A 21335-nucleotide genomic window follows, 5' to 3' on the forward strand; every position below is an offset into this window, starting at 1 on the left:
TAATGTTAGCCGGTTAACGTGGCTATGACAACCAGCTATACAGACGGCGGTACAGTACAATACATATTGACTATCATTGGTAACACTCTTGTAATGGGAATCGAGTAGAGTAGAGTATACAGCTGATACTATGTAGTGGAAAAGCACCTTTAAATGTATTGGCTAGGATGGACATTTGGAGACATTCAGAGACTAGAGACTAAAGGATGACGGTTACACAGGAAAAAGTCGGTACTGTATACTGAGAGTCATTTTCATTTTCGATATTTAGCCATCACTGCAGGTTCCTTTGGGATATGAATATTGTCTGTAGGCAATCCTGACTTTAGGGATGTACCATTGTGTCAATGTGATCCTCTTCATTCAAGTTTGTCCCACTTTCAAATACCAAGCAAAGGAACCAGTCTAGAGCTGCCTATACAGTGGGCGGCATGTGTGTGTGTGCATATACTGTATGTACTGTGTGTGTGTGTGTGTGTGTGTGTGTGTGTGTGTGTGTGTGTGTGTGTGTGTGTGTGCTAGTCGCGGCTCCGGTTGCGTTTCTTGAAGAAAAAGAATGGAGTCTTCTGGGGCGGGCCCAGTAGGATGGGAACCTGGTTCTTGTGTGTGATCCGGATCTGAAAAAAAATCACATCAGAAAAGTAAAACAATTAGGCCACATCCCATTTCTAATTTTTTAAACCAAATTCAAAAAAACTTTATCGTTCAGCCCATAGTGACAGAAGATTGCGTTCAGTGTGTGGCTCAAACAACATAAAAACAACATAAGACTCACATAAAATCAGGTTAAAACCATCTATCTATCTATCTATCTATCTATCTATCTATCTATCTATCTATCTATCTATCTATCTATCTATCTATCTATCTATCTATCTATCTATCTATCTATCTATCTATCTCTACAAGACCGCCACGTCATCAGCATAGAAAAAAAAGATAGACACTGGCGATCTTTTTTTGATATGCTTGATAAATGAAACAACATAACAAAGGACAAAGCTAAGATAAAACAATGGTTATCGTAATTCATAGATCTTTATGAACTAAAGAAAAAACCATTTGCGGCTGTCTTTTTTCGAGTCATTATTATTATTATTAGCCATATTTTTGCTGAAGATTTGCAATGGGATTTATTAACCCTTGTATTAGGTTAGCTACAGAAATCTGTTCTCAGCATCACAAGACACAACAACAAAGAATTATATCGTCTGCCTCCAAGAAGGTCCAGCTATGAAAAACGGCTGAAATCCTGCAAAGATAGATAGATAATAGTTGATGTCTTCCGTTTTCTATGATGAATTTCGCAATATTTTTTTATATGTGATGGTATGGCGGTGTCGAAGGTTGAGGCTACAGCAGTGTGCAGAGGAAGAACATTAACAAAAGCATTGAACTAGGCCGGAAACACTGACACACAGCTGACGTTATTCTTCGTCAAGGATAAGTCAAATAAAAAAAATGTATTTAGTGTCTGTAAACTGGCATCCATCCGTCTGTCTGTCTGTCTGTCTGTCTGTCTGTCTGTCTGTCTGTCTGTCTGTCTGTCTGTCTGTCTGTCTGTCTGTCTATCTATCTATCTATGACTGGGAATCAGACCCAAAACAGCCCTTTATTAACCTATCCTACTCTCTCACAGGTGCTTTATTCTATCGGTCCAATTTTTCACATCTTTCTCAATCAATTTCTTCCTAATGCCTTTAATTCCACCTGTTAATAGATGGAACTATTTATTGAGCTCATGTTTGCCACCATATAAATATAACACAAAGAATTTGCTGAAACAATGTCATTGTCAAAGGATGTTAAATAAACTTTTTAAGTGTTGTTTGTACCTGGGATTAAAGCCGCAATTTGTATTAAAGTTTATATTTTTATATTTACATTTTTAATAACACAATATGCAAATTAAATGCTACTTCCCTCAAGCAATAATTATCTTGTGTTTTCCCAAATTGAAGTATCTACATAACCAATAACGTTTTGAGAAGAAATCATGTTGCTATGCCGGTTGTTTCTCCCAGTCGTTTATTATTGAGGTCTCCATGGCACCCAGTCAGCAAAGTTAATTTGTTTTAACCATGTCAGTAGGTTGAGGGTTAAGGGTTAGTGGTGGCACGTTCAGATGAATGAGAGAGCTGTGTTGTCTCAAACAGAGCTACTGTGGGTCAAAGCGTGGCCTTAGTCTGGCCCCTTGACCTCAGACCACTTAACTTTGGGGCTAAAATCCCACCCACCAACGCGTTCTGTGTGGAAAGAAAATCTGTACAAACTTCTATGCTCGATTGCATTTTGGCCCAAATTGCAATCTAGCCTGACTTTTTTACCTGAACAAAATGTGATGTACTATACCCATACACTGCTTTGGCCAATGCATTCTTGCAGTGCATTCTTAATTGTCAACATTCAAGGCCTTCACAGGTGGAGTGTGGAGAATGCTTGTTGTCAAAATTACGTTTTGTAAAAAATCCGTGAATATCTCCTTACAACTCCGCTACCTGTAAGTCAGTATTGTGTTGTGTGCTGAAAACAAAGGGTATGTAAAAAACAAAGGGGACCCACCATGACTAGCAACATGCCTGTTTACAGAGCCTAGGCTGTGTATTAACACTTGATTTTTCAGCGCACACACAGTACAGACAGGTAGAGAAGGCCTGGGCCAAGAGAACAAAAAACACTTATAAATGAGATCTTTATGTTTGCTTTTCTTTTATTTTCTTTTGTTTGCGTCTGTTTCCTTGTTGTCCTACTGTGAAATGTGATCACCATTTACAGGAAGTGAATGTTATCATTTGAATTTGATACAGTTGTTGGTGTCTTATAATCCCGATGGGGATGGGTCCTTGTTTGGACATGACACAATAATAAAAATTAATTAATTCATTCATAGAGGGTCATGAGGAGAAATTCTAAGGCCTCCTTGATATATTGTCCAACAATTTTCAAACATGTGAATATAGAGATTGTGATTTAAACCCTCACCGTGCAGGGCGGCTGCATCCAGGGCTCGCCATCTATCTGCATGGGCAGCCGTCGGGACGTCCTGTAAGAGAGAGAGAGAGAGAGAGAGAGAGAGAGAGAGAGAGAGAGAGAGAGAGAGAGAGAGAAAGTAATATGTTACTTTTCTATTTTATTGTTTTTTGTTTCTTATAATTTTGTTGACCATTATTTAACTATATTATAAATGTGTTACCTGCAATACTTCAAGTGTACTGTTCTATATAAAATAATGTTTGTATTATTTTCTATGATGCACATACAGTATTTTTTATAATCCTAAAATCCTGTCCAAGGAGTTCATTTTTTATTATATGTAATATCTGTAATGCTTTTGGCAATACTGTTTTCCACATTAGTTGTGCCAATAAACCTTTTTGAATCAAATTTAGTTGAAAGAGAGAGTGTGAGAGAGTGAGTAAATGAGAGAGCGAGAGAGAGGATGAGAAAGGGAGAGAGAGAGAGAAGGAGAGAGAGAGAGAGTGGACAGGGAGAGAGAGAAGGAGAGAGAGAGAGAGAGGTAGAGAGAGAGAGAGAGAGAGAGAGAGAGAGAGAGAGAGAGAGAGAGAGAGAGAGAGAGAGAGAGAGAGAGAGGTAGAGAGGGCACAGGGTGGGGTTGTAGGTTGTGCGGGTCAGATCACACACACCTCTGAAGCAGCAGAGTTCTGTTCACACTGTGGCAGCACAGGGTCACACACTGAACCCTTTGTTCCCCAGAGAACCATTCCCAGACGGGACAGGCCCCCACTCTCTAAACTCACACACCCACTGTATATACACACACACACTGAAGGACACACACACACACACATGCACTGAATGACACACACACACACACACACACACACACACAAATATGCACACTGAATAACACACAGACAAAAACACACACACACACACACACACTCAGTGGCACACATACACGCATGCACTGAATGTCACACACACACACACACACACACACACACACACACACACACACACACACACACACACACACACACACACACACACACTTGGTGGACACAACCATCATACACTGACTGACACACTGAAACACACTAACTGACATGGACTCTCTCACACACAGTTGATTTAAGACTTTTATACACGCCTCACAGACCCACTGTACACACACACACACACACACACACACACACACACACACACACACACACACACACACACACACCTCCCCACACACACACACACACACACACTGCCTCTCTCTCAAAGTTGGTTTAAGAGTTTAATGCACGCCTCGCCGGCTCCCCAAACACAGTATGGGAGAATGACTATGATGAATGCTCTGTTAACTCAGGTCTAGAAACACATTGGGCTCTGTGTACTGAACAGAGTGACAGGACCACTTGTAAATGTCAGTTCTTTGCTACAGTAACGACCTCAGTGTAGATGGGAAAAGGGTAGATGGGGCTGAGCACAACACCAACATCTCAACTAAAACCACATGCTTCGAGAGACACACACACACACACACACACACACACACGCATGCACACACACACGCTTATACACATATAGAATCGCATAAAACATATAGTGACAGAACCACTTATAAATAACAGTTATTTGCTACAGTAACAACCTCAAATTCCTATTTTAACTTATTTGTATCAAACAATTATGTGTTTTGGAGCAGGATGACAATACTATACACACACACACACACACACACACACACACACACACACACACACACACACACACACATGCACGTATAGACTCACATACAACATACGTACTCATACAAAAATGACCTATGAATTTATAAATAATGAAGGGAAAGATAGAGAAGTTGACATGGATTGAAATTGCGGAAAATATGTTGCGTTTAAAGGCCTACTTCACCGGTGGGAATATGAAGGTGTATTGAATTCTGAGATCCTATGTAGTATAAATGTGCAATTTTTTTTTAAATTGGTTCATCCTAGCCTGAGAAAAGGCAGATAGAGTGTTTTATGGTCTCACTGTCTAACCCTACATTTCTCTTACTGTGCAACCTGGTATCACGCCGAGGCGTCACTTCCAGACGCATGGACCGGCGGCTCTATTTCACGCCTTGCCTGACCAGGGCGGCTCTATTACACGCGCACCTCCCGCCGTCCAAATGAACGGAGGAATAGTCTAAATTAACGGAGGAATAGCACCAACAGGGGCCGACATGTTCTCCCAGGAATAGCACGACATGTTCTCCCAGCATTTCAATACTATCTAGCTGCAGCCCCCTCGGTGGTTAGGGTTAGGGCAAGGGGACAGGGAGAGGTTATAATATAGATAAAACATTGACGGGAAACCGCGGCCGCCATCTTGACTACGGAGGTGCGCGTGTAATAGAGCCGCCCTGGTCAGGCAAGGCGTGAAATAGAGCCGCCGGTCCATGCGTCTGGAAGTGACGCCTCGGCGTGAGATCGGGTTGTACTGTGACATCACACATTTTTTTTTGCACATTTATACTACATAGGATCTCAGAATTCAATACACCTTCATATTCCCACCGGTGAAGTAGGTCTTTAAGCAGTGAGAAAGGAGATTCTGACCTGATGGTGACGTTGGTGCACTGGGCCAGCCTGCGTCCCGCACTCTTCAGTCCCGTGTAGATCTGTCCCATCTCGATCGCCCCCTCAAGACCCACCACCTCCAGCAGCTGGTCACTCAGGTCTGTGTGAGAGGGTTACACGTAGACACATTCAGTGAGATGGTAGATTCAAGATTCAAGATTGTTTATTGTCATATGCATATCAGTGTCATGCCCAGGGACACTTCGACACGTGGCGGGGAGACGGGAATCGAACCACCGACCCTCTGTAACCCAGTCCCAGTGGACGGCTGCCCTACACACCTAGCCATTAAACCGTTTACTTTTAAGTTGTAAATTTCCCATTTGTGCTACTAGAAAGCGGGGCAATTCAGATGTGACTTCACTCCCAGTTCCAACCTCTGACTTCCAATCTAAATGGAAAGCAGCAATATTCCATTATTTTTCCTCAAGCACACGGAAAAGCACATGAAGTTTTAACCCAGATTGGCATTTCTATCTCCATATGGTGCCAAATCACTGGCATCTTCAAATGTCAAAGACAAAAGAAAAGACAAAATGGCTGCTCTTGAAAGTTCAACACTTCAAATTGTAAATGCTTTTTCGCTTATGATTATATAGTATATGTTCCTACTGGCAATGCAAGGAAGGGAGAGACACAGCAGGCGAATAGGGCAAAATTATTATATATATTTTTTTTAAGATTATTTTTTGGCATTTTCAAGCTTTATTAGACGGTACAGAGTTGAAATGGGGAGACAGAGAGAGAGAAAGAGAGGGGGGATGACCTGCAGTAAAGGTCCACGGGTCGGATTCAAACCCGCGACCACTGCAACGAAGGCCGGAGGCAATATGGTACGCCCTCTATCCACTACGCCACCGGAGCGCCCCAACATTTTAAACTTGTACAATTGCATCTCTTTGAAAACCAAAAATTGGATAAAGCTAGAGATAAATTATTTATTTTATTATTACAATATATTAAAGTCCCAAGTTTTTCGTACTGAATAGGTTTGAATACAGACTTTTTTTTTTTATAAATAATTGTATGAATCAAAAAAGGTTTGAAATTTTTTTTTCATCATGTTTTTATGAGGACAAATTCTATCATTAATCAGACATTTTACAACATATGAACACATCCTTCTGTAATAACCTTCAGAATAGTGCTGAGAATGATTATGGAAAGTTTAGTTGATGTGAGTGCTTTAGAAGTTGAGATTTTTGGTTCGGAGTATTGAAAAAAAAAAAAATAATATTGAGATAATGGCCGTTAAAAGATGGTTGTATAGGAGAAAAAAAAATACACAACCAGACAAGGTTTAGTCAAATAAACCCCTTAAGGTACATTTTGGACCTTTTATTTCCACTAGTATGAAAGAACACATGCTATTGAAGAAAAATAGCCGCCCCCAAAAAATCTCAAAATTGACCACTGCTTGAAAAAAACAATATTTTTTCCTGCCTTTTCTCGCCTTAAGAGCTGTGTAGCAAAGTTAACTTCAGTCAAGCAGTAGAAACGAAAGTGTGTTTTTACGAGCGCTACCCGGGGAACCAGTCAGACCGTTCCCCCAGGGCTCTGGATCCCAAACGCAGCCCAGACAAGCTGCTACTGGTGTTGTGTCTGGAGCCCTTAGGCAGCACGTCTGTCTGTCTGTCTGTCTGTCTGTCTGTCTGTCTGTCTGTCTGTCTGTCTGTCTGTCTGTCTGTCTGTCTGTCTGTTTGTCTGTCTGTCTGTCTATCTGCGTGTGTGCATGTGCGTGTGTGTGTCTGTCAGTCTGTCTGTCTGTCTGTCTGTCTGTCTGTCTGTCTGTCTGTATGTCTGCCTGTCTGTCTGTCTGTCAGTCTGCACGCCTGCCTGTCTGTCTGTCTGTCTCTGTCTCTGTCTGTCTGTCTGTCTGTCTGACTGTTACAGTGTCAACACACCTAATCATTTTCCCAGCATTTGTCAAAGCTCGCTAGCCCTGTTGGTCTCGTTTCAAAAACCACGAAAGGGAAACCGTTTGTGTGCTTTTTGTTTTGGTCTAGACTAGAGGGTGAATATGTATTTGCAAAAAGTCTGATGCAACACAGAGCTAAGAGTTAAGACCCTGACAAGTTATTGACTGTTCAGAATTGGGATAATTTAAGGAAATAGGTATGAGAATATTTTGACAGTACAGTACAGACAGAGACCTTTTACATTTTTCTTATCCAATGCACTTTTTGTACAAGTATTGGAAAAATATTTTGTGATGTTAACAATAGATTATCAAATTGTCAACTCTTAATTAGGAATTTGTTTCTGGATTTATTTAGAAAATTGTATGTCTTCTCAATTACTCTAAGTGTGTTTAATGTGTTCCTATTACCATACTGTACAACTACATCAACATGAAATTGCAAAAATAAGGTCATTTTGCTTTGCTTTGTCCATATTATCATGATTTAATATTCTCCTTTTGCAAAATAGAATATCTTATAGAATATCTTCTTGTCTGGATATATGTACCGGAAGCTACAGATGAAATGTATTTTCGTATTGGTGTCATTCTGTATCATTCTTATGGCGCTTTTCCACCGCATGGTATCAGCTCGACTCGACTCAACTCGCATTTTTGGCTTTTCCACCGCAATTTCATGGTACCTGGTACTACGTAGCGGCTGCTTTTTTGGTATCGCCTCGCTCTAGGTTCCAAGCGAGCTGAGCTTGGAACCTAGAGGTGACGTCGGCAGACGGCCGGCCACTGATTGGCCAGAGACTATTGTCTGGCCAATTAGTGGCCAGAGACTACCGGCTTCATTCTGTTGTTTATTCTCCCCAACTCTCCGGGACTTTTGAGTGTATTTACGCCGCGTGCAGCCTTCTCTGGCTCTCTTTCATTTGATTTGCATCACAGATCTGAATTTATTTTCCATATATTCGCTAAGCTCACCCAGTGTTGGTTGTTGGGGAAGTTACTTATCATACGAGAGGAGACATGTAGGGCAGCTAGCAGCTAGGCTAATAGTAGCCAGCTGGGACAGACATGATAGCGAGCGATTACATTACAAGCCTCGGACTGAACTGATTACCTCAATAAAATATTCAGGCTGAGACACGGCTTGCATTTGAAAACACGTATCCTGAAACAAGCACTAAACAGTCAACTTTATCATGCCCGTGCTTACGTGCATAGGGATGTACGTGACGCATCCCTACAGCTGACTGTGTGGCAGTCACACATCGGGACAACAACCATCCCTTTTAATGGCCCGTAGCAATATTCTTCTACTTCTTTTAGCAAACAGATAAAAGGGGGGTATTTCTTAAACATTTTTCATCCGTGTTCTTGGCGGTTGGTTCAGTTAATAGTGCAACACTGCTCGCAATTTCTGCTCTGCTACTTTGCTCCGGAGTAGGCTTTCAGCCCCTTACGACGACCCCGCCCACGTTCAGCAGGTACTATTTGCGGTGGAAAACGACCCGTGCTGCTACCAAACCAAGTTGAGTCGAGTCGAGTTGAGTCGAGTCGAGCTACATTTGCGGTGGAAAAGCGCCATTAGAGGCTTGACACGTATGAATTAATCAATCAATCAATCACTTGAAAAACAGCAACTTGGTAACATAACATACAGTGTGGTTCACGTGTAGTCGGTGCTGGTTATCATGTGCAAAATGCCAGAGTGTGCCTGTCTGCCTGCCTGCCTGCCTGTCTGTCTGTCTGCCTGCCTGTCTGTCTGCCTGCCTGCCTGCCTGCCTGCCTGCCTGCCTGCCTGCCTGCCTGCCTGCCTGTCTGTCTGCCTGCCTGCTCACATGTCTGGCATTTAGAAAGAGCCACCATTCTGTGCCTAGCTTCAAAGATGATCAAGGTTTTTATACTGGAGTGTGTTTTGCTCCTGCTGAGTCACTGGCACCTCTTTAATATTTCAGATGTGGATTCAAAAGGAAAATGTCAGACCAGCGTATATAGCCACGAGGAACAAACATTTTAAAATGACTCACTGAGGCCGTAATTCAGTTGTGACAGTCAGTCGCCTTTTAAGAAGTAAATGCTCCAGGCAGAAGCATTAGTAGAGGAGTGCTCCAGAGGCAAATGAAATATGAAATGTTTAAATGATACCTTGATAGTATAGTGTTATGTATTAAGAGCAAGATTTAACTGGGAGCATGGAGAGTTGTTTTATATGGAAACAATGTAAAGACCACACCAAATGTTTAGTGTCACTCGTTTTACTATTTATAAGCATATGTTTGAGTAGAATGAACATTTTGGTTTTATAAAATAAACTACTGACAACATTTCTACCAAATTCCAATACATTTTTTTGTCATTAAGAGCATATTCAATAAGTTATGTAGAGATGAAGATTTAAGAAAAATCCAGACTGGTCTCTTAATTTCTTCTGGAGCTGTATATGTGGGTGTGAAAAAATCTGAAAAAATAATAATTTAGAAGTATTTTCAGTGAACTGTTACAGCAATTTTACAACACTATATGAGATTTTGTGGTCAACAGTTATGATGTTAATATTTTGATCAAGAAATATGGTGTTCTACATATTCTACATTCTTTTTAAAATAATTGTTCCACACATACACGTATACAATTACGGATATTGCATAATGTTTTAATTTATGAAGATTTAAAAGCTTTTATAAGATAAATTAATATATAAGAAAATTAAGCCAAAATTCTATTGAGTCTATAAAAAAACTCTATAATCGGCTAAGAATTATATTATTTTTTTTAAATACAAGTTCCAAGAAAGAACACTCAGGCGTCTACAAATCCGGCTCCCATGTTCAAATCCATTAACTACTGTATGCCATGCGCACGCGCACACACACACACACACACACACACACACACACACACACACACACACACACACACACACACACACACACACACACACACACACACACACACACACACACACACACACACACACTCATCTAATGCATACACCATATGCAGCTCTCTGTGTCTGCAAAGCTTTCCAGGAAATAATTATAATAGGATCGGGCCTCCATTAAGAGGAAAATTGACATTTGGAGACTTAGTGATGAAGACTGATGACACAATACACATATATACTGTATGACAGATGGGAATTAAAAGATATATAGTAAAGAAGGATGCAGTCTGTCAGTTTGCAGCGGTTGGGAAAAAATATGGAGATTGTGCCCGCGTTCCATATAGCATACTCTTTCTTTTTACTATTCTACATACAGACCTTTACTGCATGTCATCCCCCCTTTCTCTCACTCCCCATTTCATCTCTGTACTGTCTAATCAAGCTTGAAAATGCAAAAAAAAAGTACATAGTTTGTAAGCAAATCGGCTGTCGATGTGACATTACTACCACTTGAGTGGATTTTGGGTCACAGTGGCCCCCAAAAACTTTTTAAATATAGAAATCTTCACCCCAGAACCACATGTTATTCTGCCCAACATGACAAGATGCAATGAGAGAGATGGGGGCAAGATTAAAGCTCCATGGGGCCATAACAAATTACATTTCCATCATAATATGCACAAATATGATCGTAGTAAAAGTGAATTAAAGTGGTTAAATAACAATATTAGATGAGAATCATTGTGTTTTGAGTATTTTGGGATAAGTTAAAACATGGGTAAATTTTTTTTTTTTTTTTACCAATATCTTTATAGAAATACAAACTCAGACAGTGTAATGTTATGTGATACTTATTTAAACCAGTGACACTTAAGGTGTGTTTTAACTGCCTAACACATTAGTGAACAAGTATTGACATGCCCTATTTTAAGACTGAAAGAAGAAAGCACCATAAATCATTTTCCTGTTGTACTTTTTAAATATAGCAAAAATCCCCCTCCTTTTCTTTAGTTTTTTGCACACCCACTTTTTTTTTCTTTTACACCACTATAGGCCTATAACAGTACTTCCTCCACACACCCATATTTGGGCATGTGGTGTGTTTGGTGCCCGTGTCCCGTTGTGTGCGCGCCTGATGGCACCTCAGTGTTTGATTCCCCGCCTCATCAGATCTCAGGCAAGCGGCACAGTTACTTTCTCAGTGAGGTGGGAGCTAAGAATAGCCTAGAACAGCCTCTTACATAAGGCAAGCCTCAGCCCCGGTGCATTGTGGGTCGGGATGGCATTGCATTTGCCAAGCAGCGGGCAATCGTTACTGCTGCTGTGCTGCACTGTTTTTTTTTTCTCCTCTGTTATTCTCTACTGTGTGTGAAGGCATTTGTGAATTTATACATTACTCTAAATACATTTGTATTGTGAGTCATTGGAATATTTCTTAAGACATTCTTAAATAATTCTTAAATGTCTTCTAAGTGTTAAAATTTATATTTAATATTCTGAGTTATTCAAAATATATTAGATTGAGTAATAGTGTTCAAATATAAGCAACAGCAAAAACTCTTGCTATCTTTATTGTATCTCAATGTAGCACTTGTGTTAAGTGAAACAGATCTACATTTTTATTAATACTGATGTATTCATTATACTGCATGATTCTTGCTATTTTTGGGTGGTTTTTGGCATGATTAAATGCACATAAGTCAATTTCTATAAAAAACGGTTAGCCAAATACAATTTTATATAATGTAACATATTCTAAAGGATTAATCTGAAAATTACTGGTATCTTTACAAAGCCCTTAACTGGTGTGGAATAGAAAAATAATTTTATATACTTAAATTCATATTTTAAAACAGCCAGTCTTTAGCTAACGTAATTGAATGACTAAATAGGGCAATTCTTAGGGACTATTTTCAGCTGCGGACTAATACACTTTCTTGTGGGAGAGTGTTCACCACACAAAGAGAGTGTGCGTGGGATCAAATAAAAATAAACTGAACTGTGAAATGTCACTCAACGACAAAAGGAGGTCTGTGGCAAAGAGGAGTAAGCTGTTAACACCTATATATGGCCACACACACACACACACACACACACACACACACACACACACACACACACACACACACACACACACACACACACACACACACACACACACACACACACACACACACACACACACACACACACACACACACACACACACAGACACACACACACACACACACACACACACACACACACACACTTTCTTCTTAGCAGGCTCCTTTTATTGCTGGTTTTGGTCTACTTATTGGCATTAAAATATTAATTCTCACGGGAAAACAAAAATCTAGATGTTGGATAAAGCCTATGTTAAAATCTTTATTTCATTTTTATAACATATAAGTGTCAAAGTGTTTATAGAACAGATAATGGACACAGCCTTCTTTCACTTATGATGGATTTTTAACATTGTTTCAATACAAAACAAAACAAAACAAATAAACTAAAAATCTCCACCCAAGAAATGTTACATTGTGCATTGGCTTGAGGTGTCTTGAGGCTATAATTATAACCCAGGCATATTTGTATATATCCTGCCCTCCACCCACTCTGTGCCCCGCCTGTTATTGTCTAAGGGTGGCCGTTAGAGTCATGGCATATGGTCAAGAGGACCCGCCCTGACCTGGCCTGTCCCCCCATAGAGGTAGAGGTGCAGGGGTAGAGCACTTGGCCCTTTGACAGAGAACACTATGTCACCATGATTCAAGACAGAAATACACCACATGTCACTGCATCCCGGCATGGGCTGGAAAAATACCCATATGCTGGTATTTTACAGGGACATTTCTAGGAATGTTTTAAAGGTACAGTGTGTAATAAAGGTGTATTTTGGTGTCAACTAGTGGTGAGATTCTAGATTGCAACGCTCCCTTGCTAACTATTACTGTTCGGGAAATTTACAGAAGCTACGGTGGCCTTCAAGGTCAAGAAGCTAGCTACTAAAGATGGCATCATCCACAACTGCTTCAAGTCTTTCCATAATATCAAGTGATGAGGTGAAGATGTATTTAGTTATTTATTCTATAGTACTTTTGTTAATTCTGTGCAACTGTAGAAACATGGCGGCCTCCGTGGACTGCTCCCCGCTCCTATGTAGAGATAAAACGCTCATTCCAAGGTGATAATGATACCAATCATACACTAATAAAAACACACTTATGGATATTATATTCAATTTCCACCAAGTCTGTTCTGAAAAATACCGATTCCCTTTACACACTGCACCTTTAAGGCCTTTCTTTTCAAATGAATCACCCTCTTTTCATGCGATTAATTTGGATGTTCTGAATAATTAATAACCTGGTTTCCAGTCAATGCCAGCTTCCAAATAAAATGGTGGAATTTCTTTTTTAGAACCTTTATAAACTATCTTTTTGCACTACATTTTAATATTGTCAGGCAAGTCATTTGGTAATTAGATTAAAAATTATAAAAATTTTCGTGCCCCTATATTCCCATCCTGTCTGACTTGTATATTGCATATTTTTCACGTTTCATTCTGGGCATTCAGTCTGTGGAAAACAAAGGAAGACTTTCATTGTATGTGACTGAGAACAGGTTTCTTATTGTGCATATATGACAAAACACACTTTGAATCTTGGAACTTGAATTTGCAAAAGCCTCTGTCCCGAAAAATTCACTTGTCGTGAGAATTTTCCCCCTCATGGGAGTAAAACAATCATGGGAAAGAAGACATCAAAATTAAAGGTCCTGCTTGTCTTTCCAATGGAGTTTAAGAAATGTCATATCTTTCCTTTCCCATCGCGTTCTAGAGTGATTTGGCCTCTTGAAGGATCATGTGTCATGTGTCATTCATTAACTTTGACTGTAACTCAATCAGTGTAAGGTCGTACACTCTCCCACCATCCACACACACACACACACACACACACACACACAGATATGCAGACACGCACACGCGCACATGCACCCACACACACTTGCAGACACACTTGCAGACACACGCAGATGCACCCACACACACGCACAGACACACACACTTGCAGACACACGCAGATGCACGCACGCACACACACACACGCAGACGCACACACACACACACACACACACACACACACACACACACACACACACACACACACACACACACACACACACACACACACACACACACACACACACACACACACACACACACACACACACACACACACACACACACACACACACACACACACACACACACACACACACACAACCCAGATCCATTCATTCAAATGAACTATTTCGAGCTACACGGAGCTAGCTAGTCGGCGGGGGCGATTCAGAGTAATTATAGTCTTCTGTTTGTGTCGTGTGAGAACAAAACAATATGCGATGGCTGGATGCTGATAGGTCTAAATATAGCTTCCGACATGGTGTGTCACAGCCTGGCAGTTAGCGAGGGAGGGAGAGCAAGCAGGGGTTTGTAGACCTTGGGAAGCAGGGAAAGGAGAAGTGTGTGTGTGTGTGTGTGTGTGTGTGTGTGTGTGTGTGTGTGTGTGTGTGTGTGTGTGTGTTGTATAGTAATCTTTGTGAGGACCAGCTACAGCTTTTAACATTTCGGAGTGAGGACATTTTTGGAAAGTGAAGACATTTTGCCCGGTCCTCACTTCTTTAAAGGGCTGTTTGAGGGTTAACACTTTAACACTAGGTTTTAAGGTTCAGGTATGAATTAGGTTTATGTTAGGGATAGGATAAGGGGCTTGGGAATGCATTATGTCAATAACGTCAAAAAGAAGTACAAGAAGGTGTGTGTGTGATTGAGTGTGTGTGTGTGGATGTGTGTGTGTGTGTGTGTGAGATTGAGTGTGTGTGTGTGTGTGTGTGTGTGTGTGTGTGTGTGTGTGTGTGTGTGTGTGTGTGTGTGTTTGTGTGTGTGTGTGTGTGTGTGTGTGTGTCGTGGAAGACAGTGGGACAAGAAGGGAAAGAAAACAAATGAGTCATGACGCACCGGGAACATACCTGAAATAGCACGATTCTAAAAAAAAAATTAAAGGTTGTTTAAAAACTGTCATCAATTACTTAGAACTCGTTAAAAAAGGCACTTACATAACTCTATTGATGACTCGCTAGAAGGTGTGTGTGTGTGCGTGTGTGTGTGTGTGTGTGTGTGTGTGTGTGTGTGTGTGTGTGTGTGTGTGTGCGTGTGGTGTGTGTGTGTAATAAATCAGTCAAAAGGTGTTTTTTTAGTAAAGTTATACTTCAGCCCCAGGGTGTAGGAAACATTTGCACTTTCAGTAATTCGGTAATTACTTTACAGTAACTAATCCCGGCAATTTGACAAGTCTGGGCTCGGCCTGTTTGATGGAGGTGTTGATATGTTTTTCAGGCTAAAGAATTAATGTGTTAACTTGGCATAGGCACTGGAACATGGAAGCAAGACTTGATTTGTTTCTTTCAAGCTATTTTGCAAGACACCAGTTTTCCAGAAGTTCACCCACCCTTCAACAACAACAAAAAAAATGGCTGACACCTACATGTGAGCCGAAGAGACAACATGTAAAACAAATCTGGTTTAGAGTTATTGATATACCTTATTTTCCATCTTTCCTCTCGTTCTACCTCTGAACCAAAGCTAACACTTCTACAGTCAAGTTTTCCCCACTGAAAACAGATAGGGGAGAAAGGGGTAATCTGAGCCACGTTAGGGGAGAACGGGGTAATCTGAGCCACTTTTTACATTTGCTCCCCTCTAAGCGAGCTAAAATGATTTATCACTCAAATTTACACATTTCCCATTAATTCAGGATGTTTCCTAGAAACGGGCATTAGCAGATTTTTTTCAAGACAAAGGGCAGTGAAAATGTGATTGTTTTAAAAAAAAGTTGTCATGTGGCTCACTTTACCCCAGCTGTGGGGTAAAATGAGACAGACCAGAAAAATCAAGGGGGTAAAGTGAACCAGCTGGGGGTAAACTGATCCACTTACTTGTTCCACTCTGAAACTACCATAACAACACATATTGTAACAGAAAGCTAGCCACACATTCCAGAACTAATGTCGGACTAGTAAAATAATGATAGGGTTTGGTCAATTAAGTAAAGCAGATTTTCTAAACACTTGAAAGTAACTCTGAACAAAATCAAATACAACATATTATAATTCAAAATGTTTTAATAAGATTCAAATGAAAGATAGAACCAGTTAGATTAGACCACAGTATGGGAGTCAGAACACAGGACCCTTAGAGCCAGCTTGTGTCTGGGGGTCAAAGCATAGGAAAATCAGAACCAGCGAGAACAGCCTGGGACTCAGAACACAGGAGAAGACCCAACTGGATTATAACATCAGCCTGTCATAATCTACAACTAGGCCTACTCTACATTCCAGCCCTGAAGGTTACAGGGAAAGATGAGAAGGTGCTCTTTCCGTGTGGTTGCCCCAGGTCGTCTTCCTGGTGTATTTCCATGGCATGATGGCTTTTCTACAATGTGTATGACATTAAAATAAAACATATGTTATGTAATATTACATTAAAATATGTTTAAGACTAAACTAAACTTGTGCCTCATGGTGGGGGAAAGTGAGACAGTGGCTCACTTTCCCCCACAGCATTTGGCTCACTTTCCCCCACCACCACAATTTGAGAAAAAACTACCTCTCTTAGTATTTCAGGCTAATCTTTAGCTAATATCATCACATGGTTTTTATATGTTGGTAGTTTATCAACACATATGATATAAGTTTTTCTACGTGAATACATTTGCTTTGGCACAACAGTTGATTAAGTTGACAGCAAGAAAATTTACTTTTACATGCAAAATACCTATTTTGGTGAAAAAAACATGCTTACCACAGCACCATGAGGTCCTCTCTTTCAGGGCCATGGGGAAATGAGAGAGGCTTGAAAACATATATCTCACATGACCACAAATGTTTTCCGTTGCCTAGATACAGGGGGTGGCTCACATTACCCGATGCCTCAGATTCCCCCGTTCTCCCCTATATAAATGGTTGTTAGTTGTTGGTCTTGGTTGGCTCAATTCAAACTCATTGTTACTGCAATATAAATGTATTAACTTCGATCAACTTAACATGTTTGCTTACAATTAACCTAAAACAATGTTCGTGGCACCTCAAGTCAATTTCTACATGTTTGGAGTGCAGCACTGTACATAGAGCACATACAATATTCCCATCATTCAATAGCTATTCAATGATAACCTTTAAGGCCAGGACACACCAGCCCGAAAATCGCCGTCGTAGAGTCGATAGGGGGTCGGGAGACGAATCTGTTTGGTGTGTGCCGTAACGTCGGCCGACGTAGAGGTCGTCGGGCTTGTTTTGAGCCTGTCGCCGCCGATTGAACATGTTCAATCGGCGGCGACAGGCTGGCCGACCGTCTTTCATTTGGAGCAATTTGATTGGTGGAGGGCTAGCGAATCAGTGAAGCCCGGAAGTGAGGCGGGTAGCACAAACAGCTAACAACAGCTAGCCATCGATTTAATGTGTTTGTTCGTTTCGTTTTGAGAGTACTCACATGCATCAACCCTTGTTGACTGCTCGACACCATGCTCGACACTCTCTGCTAAAAATTGTGCTCTTATGGTCCATAAATATAAATACGTATTTCTATCTAATGTTTATGCTCTAGAGAGCTGTCCCATCATTTCCGGCTTTCTTATTTTTTCGGGCCACAATACAGATTAGCGCCGCCTGCTGTTATGGAGACATTACGTCCCGCGCAAGCAACAGAGCGTACGGAAAGTCAGCAGTCAGTTTGGTGTGTTCTCTGGCCGCGACGGGAAGCCTGGAGCTTCCTGAAACGGCCGACCCCATTTTTTGCGTAGTCGGAACAAGTAGAAACAAGTCGGACTGGTGTGTCCTGGCCTTTAGGGGTGGGTGTGTGTGTGTGTGTGTGTGTGTGTGTGTGTGTGTGTGTGTGTGTGTGTGTGTGTGTCTGTGTGTCTGTCTGTGTGTCTGTCCGTCCACTGTCTGCTATACGTCCCTGTTATTTATGGTCATCCTTTCAAGCTCAAATCGACAACAGGAAGTCGAGGAAATCTGACCCAGGAGCAGGGAGGAAATAAACAAGGGAGGGGGAGAGAGGGAGAGGGAGAGGGAGGGGGAGAGATGGAGAGAGAAGGAGAGGGAGGGGAGGGAGGGAGAGAGAGGGGGAGAGATGGAGAGGGAGGGAGGGGGAGATGGAGAGGGAGGGAGGGAGAGAGAAGGAGAGGGAGGGGAGGGAGGAAGAGAGAGGGGGAGAGAGGGAGAGATGGAGAGAGAAGGAGAGGGAGGGGGAGAGTGGGAGAGGGAGAGGGAGGGGGAGAGATGGAGAGAGAAGGAGAGGGAGGGGAGGGAGGGAGAGAGAGGGGGAGAGATGGAGAGAGAAGGGGAGGGAGGAAGAGAGAGGGGGAGATGGAGATGGAGAGGGAGGGAGGGAGAGAGAGGGGAGGGAGGGAGGGATGGAGAGGGAGGGGGAGAGAGGGAGAGGAAGGGGAGGGAGAGAGAGGGGGAGGGAGGGAGGGGGAGAGAGATAACAGCTGAGGAGGAGCAAACAGCGGGGATGGGACGGGATGTGGTGGGCCTTCGAAGAACACATTATAATAGAACTCATACTTTGATGCATTTGTTGAGCTCATTGAGGTTCTAACTGTCATTTTCTGTGAGTTGTTGACATTTAATTGTTGTTTATTGTGGTAGTTTTGTTGTTTTTTGCAGTTATTTGTCGTGTTTTTGTCGCTTTCCTGTCACTTTTTTGTAACAACTCTATCCGTATTATATACAATATATTAGAACACTTACTTCTGTTGCATTTATTTAGCTTCTTAGACTATTTTATGTAGTTTATTTGTATTTTTATTGTGTCGCATGTTTGTTGTTTTTTAGTTGTTTTTTATGGTTATTTATTGTAGTTTGTATTGTTTTTTTGTCGCTTTTTTAACAATTCTATCCGTATTATATACAGTGTTGGATGTTAGAACACATTATATAAGATAACACATATCAAAACAGCTAAGGGGGAAACAAACAGCGGTGATGGAACGGGATGGGTGTACTTGAATCCTCTTCCTGTTAGCAGCTTCTCACACACACACACACACACACACACACACACACACACACACACACACACACACACACACACACACACACACACACACACACACACACACACACACACACACACACACACACACACACACACACACACACACACACACACACACACACACACACACACACACACTGTGTTTTCCTCTGAACACTATCCATCTTCACCTAGCCGACATGTATGGACATTTGACCCCACTTATTTTACACATCCAGACAGGTTGACTTCTGTTTGCCCTGAGTCAAGACACTGCAAGTGAATAGGGTCGACATTTTGAACTTATAGATATCACCATGAAGTCTCCCAGTTGATTGATAAAAAAAAAATAAAAAAAAAAATAAAAAAAATAAAAAAAAATAAAAATCATGATTTTGGACGACACTTAACTTCCAAATCCAGCTTTACATCCATGGCTAAATTTACACCTTGAGATCAGAACACTATATGTGATCTAAAGAGTTCAGTTGGGCAATACACTGCCCCACCTATGTTCAAAATGTATTGGCCAATGCACAAATGTGTTTTTATAAGATATAAGATAATTTATTGGCATTTTTTGCTTTATTAGACAGTTTGGAGAGACAGAGATGAAATGGGGCAGAGAGGGGAATGACATGCAGAGAACGACCACGGGCTGGATTCTAACCCGTGGTCTGCTGTGAAGAGGACTGAGCCTCTATAGGGGGAGGGGGATGCTTGAATGTCTTTTAAAAGGTTTTTTTGTACAACAGCAAAATTCAAAGAGATCCCCGGATGTCTTTTACTTGCTTGATATTGCAGCGAGGCGGACCTTCTTGCATTAGACTGAGTCTGACTTGCATCATATCTTCTGTAAATGCGTAACCGACCTGAGAATGAATCTCTGTTTTTTTGTTCTTTTCTCAAATGGAATTTAAAGTGATAATGAAAATAAAAAAAAGCCTTTCTCTCAGACACACAGTTGAGAGATGATGGAATCGTGCAAGTATCGAGGGCAGCGAAAACTGAGGCAACGAGCTGAAAACTTTTAGATCTTGAGACAAATCATTTGCTCTTATCTGAAGACTTTGGCCGAATCTAGAATCTCTTTTTGGGCACTAACACACGCACACGCGCACACACACACACACACACACACACGCACACACACACACACACACACACACACACTGTACAAAATGCCGTTTTAGGGAGTCGGATCGGTACTTTTCTCCATTTTAATGACTATTGTTTAAATTCGGTAGTGCATGCAATGTTTAAAATTTCAATGAAACACGAATGACTGCTCTCCAATTATACATTATAATACTCTGTCTGTCTGTCTCTGTGTCTGTCTGTCTCTGTCTGTTTGTCTGTCTGTCTGCCTGCCTGCCTGTCTGTGTGTCTCTCTTTCTCTCTGTCTCTCTTTCTCTCTGTGTGTCTGTCTGCACACATGACACTAACCAGAGCACAGAAACACAGTGACTCACTCAGAGAGGACTCAAAAAGTTTCATGTCTGAAGTCAGAAGAGCCCGGGGTGTCTTTGGCTCACTCTGGGTAACCCGGCCTGATTGCATTATCCAAACGCAAATGGATTTAAAAGCTTTAAGTTTATTGCGCCAGAGAAAGAAACTGCCACGGACAATTAGCCGTATGATAAACATGCAGTCACGCATACAAAGGCTTGACGGAGGCACAGCAGCACACACAGACAGACACTGACGTACACACACACACACACACACACACAAAGACAAAGACACACACACACACACACACACACACACACACACACACACACACAGACAGACACAGACGCAAAAAGACACAGACAGACAGACAGACAGACAGACAGACAGACAGACAGACAGACAGACACACAGACAGACAGACAG

General features: G+C 41.4%; 1 protein-coding gene across 1 annotated transcript in view; it reads right to left on the reverse strand.

Moving 5' to 3' along the window:
- Nucleotides 1–518: 518 nt before the first annotated feature.
- The window catches only part of dgkg (diacylglycerol kinase, gamma), a gene marked incomplete at both ends in the record, with an annotated part of 107261 nt that continues 86444 nt past the window's right edge, over nucleotides 519–21335 (reverse strand). The window contains 3 exons of the mRNA XM_080038632.1: nucleotides 519–617; nucleotides 2983–3043; nucleotides 5556–5676. Of these exons, the coding sequence (XP_079894758.1) occupies nucleotides 519–617; nucleotides 2983–3043; nucleotides 5556–5676 (281 nt within the window). The remainder of the gene's footprint in view (nucleotides 618–2982; nucleotides 3044–5555; nucleotides 5677–21335) is intronic.

This window comes from Ammodytes marinus, assembly GCF_949987685.1.
Source record: "Ammodytes marinus genome assembly, chromosome: 12".
NCBI lineage: Eukaryota > Metazoa > Chordata > Actinopteri > Uranoscopiformes > Ammodytidae > Ammodytes > Ammodytes marinus.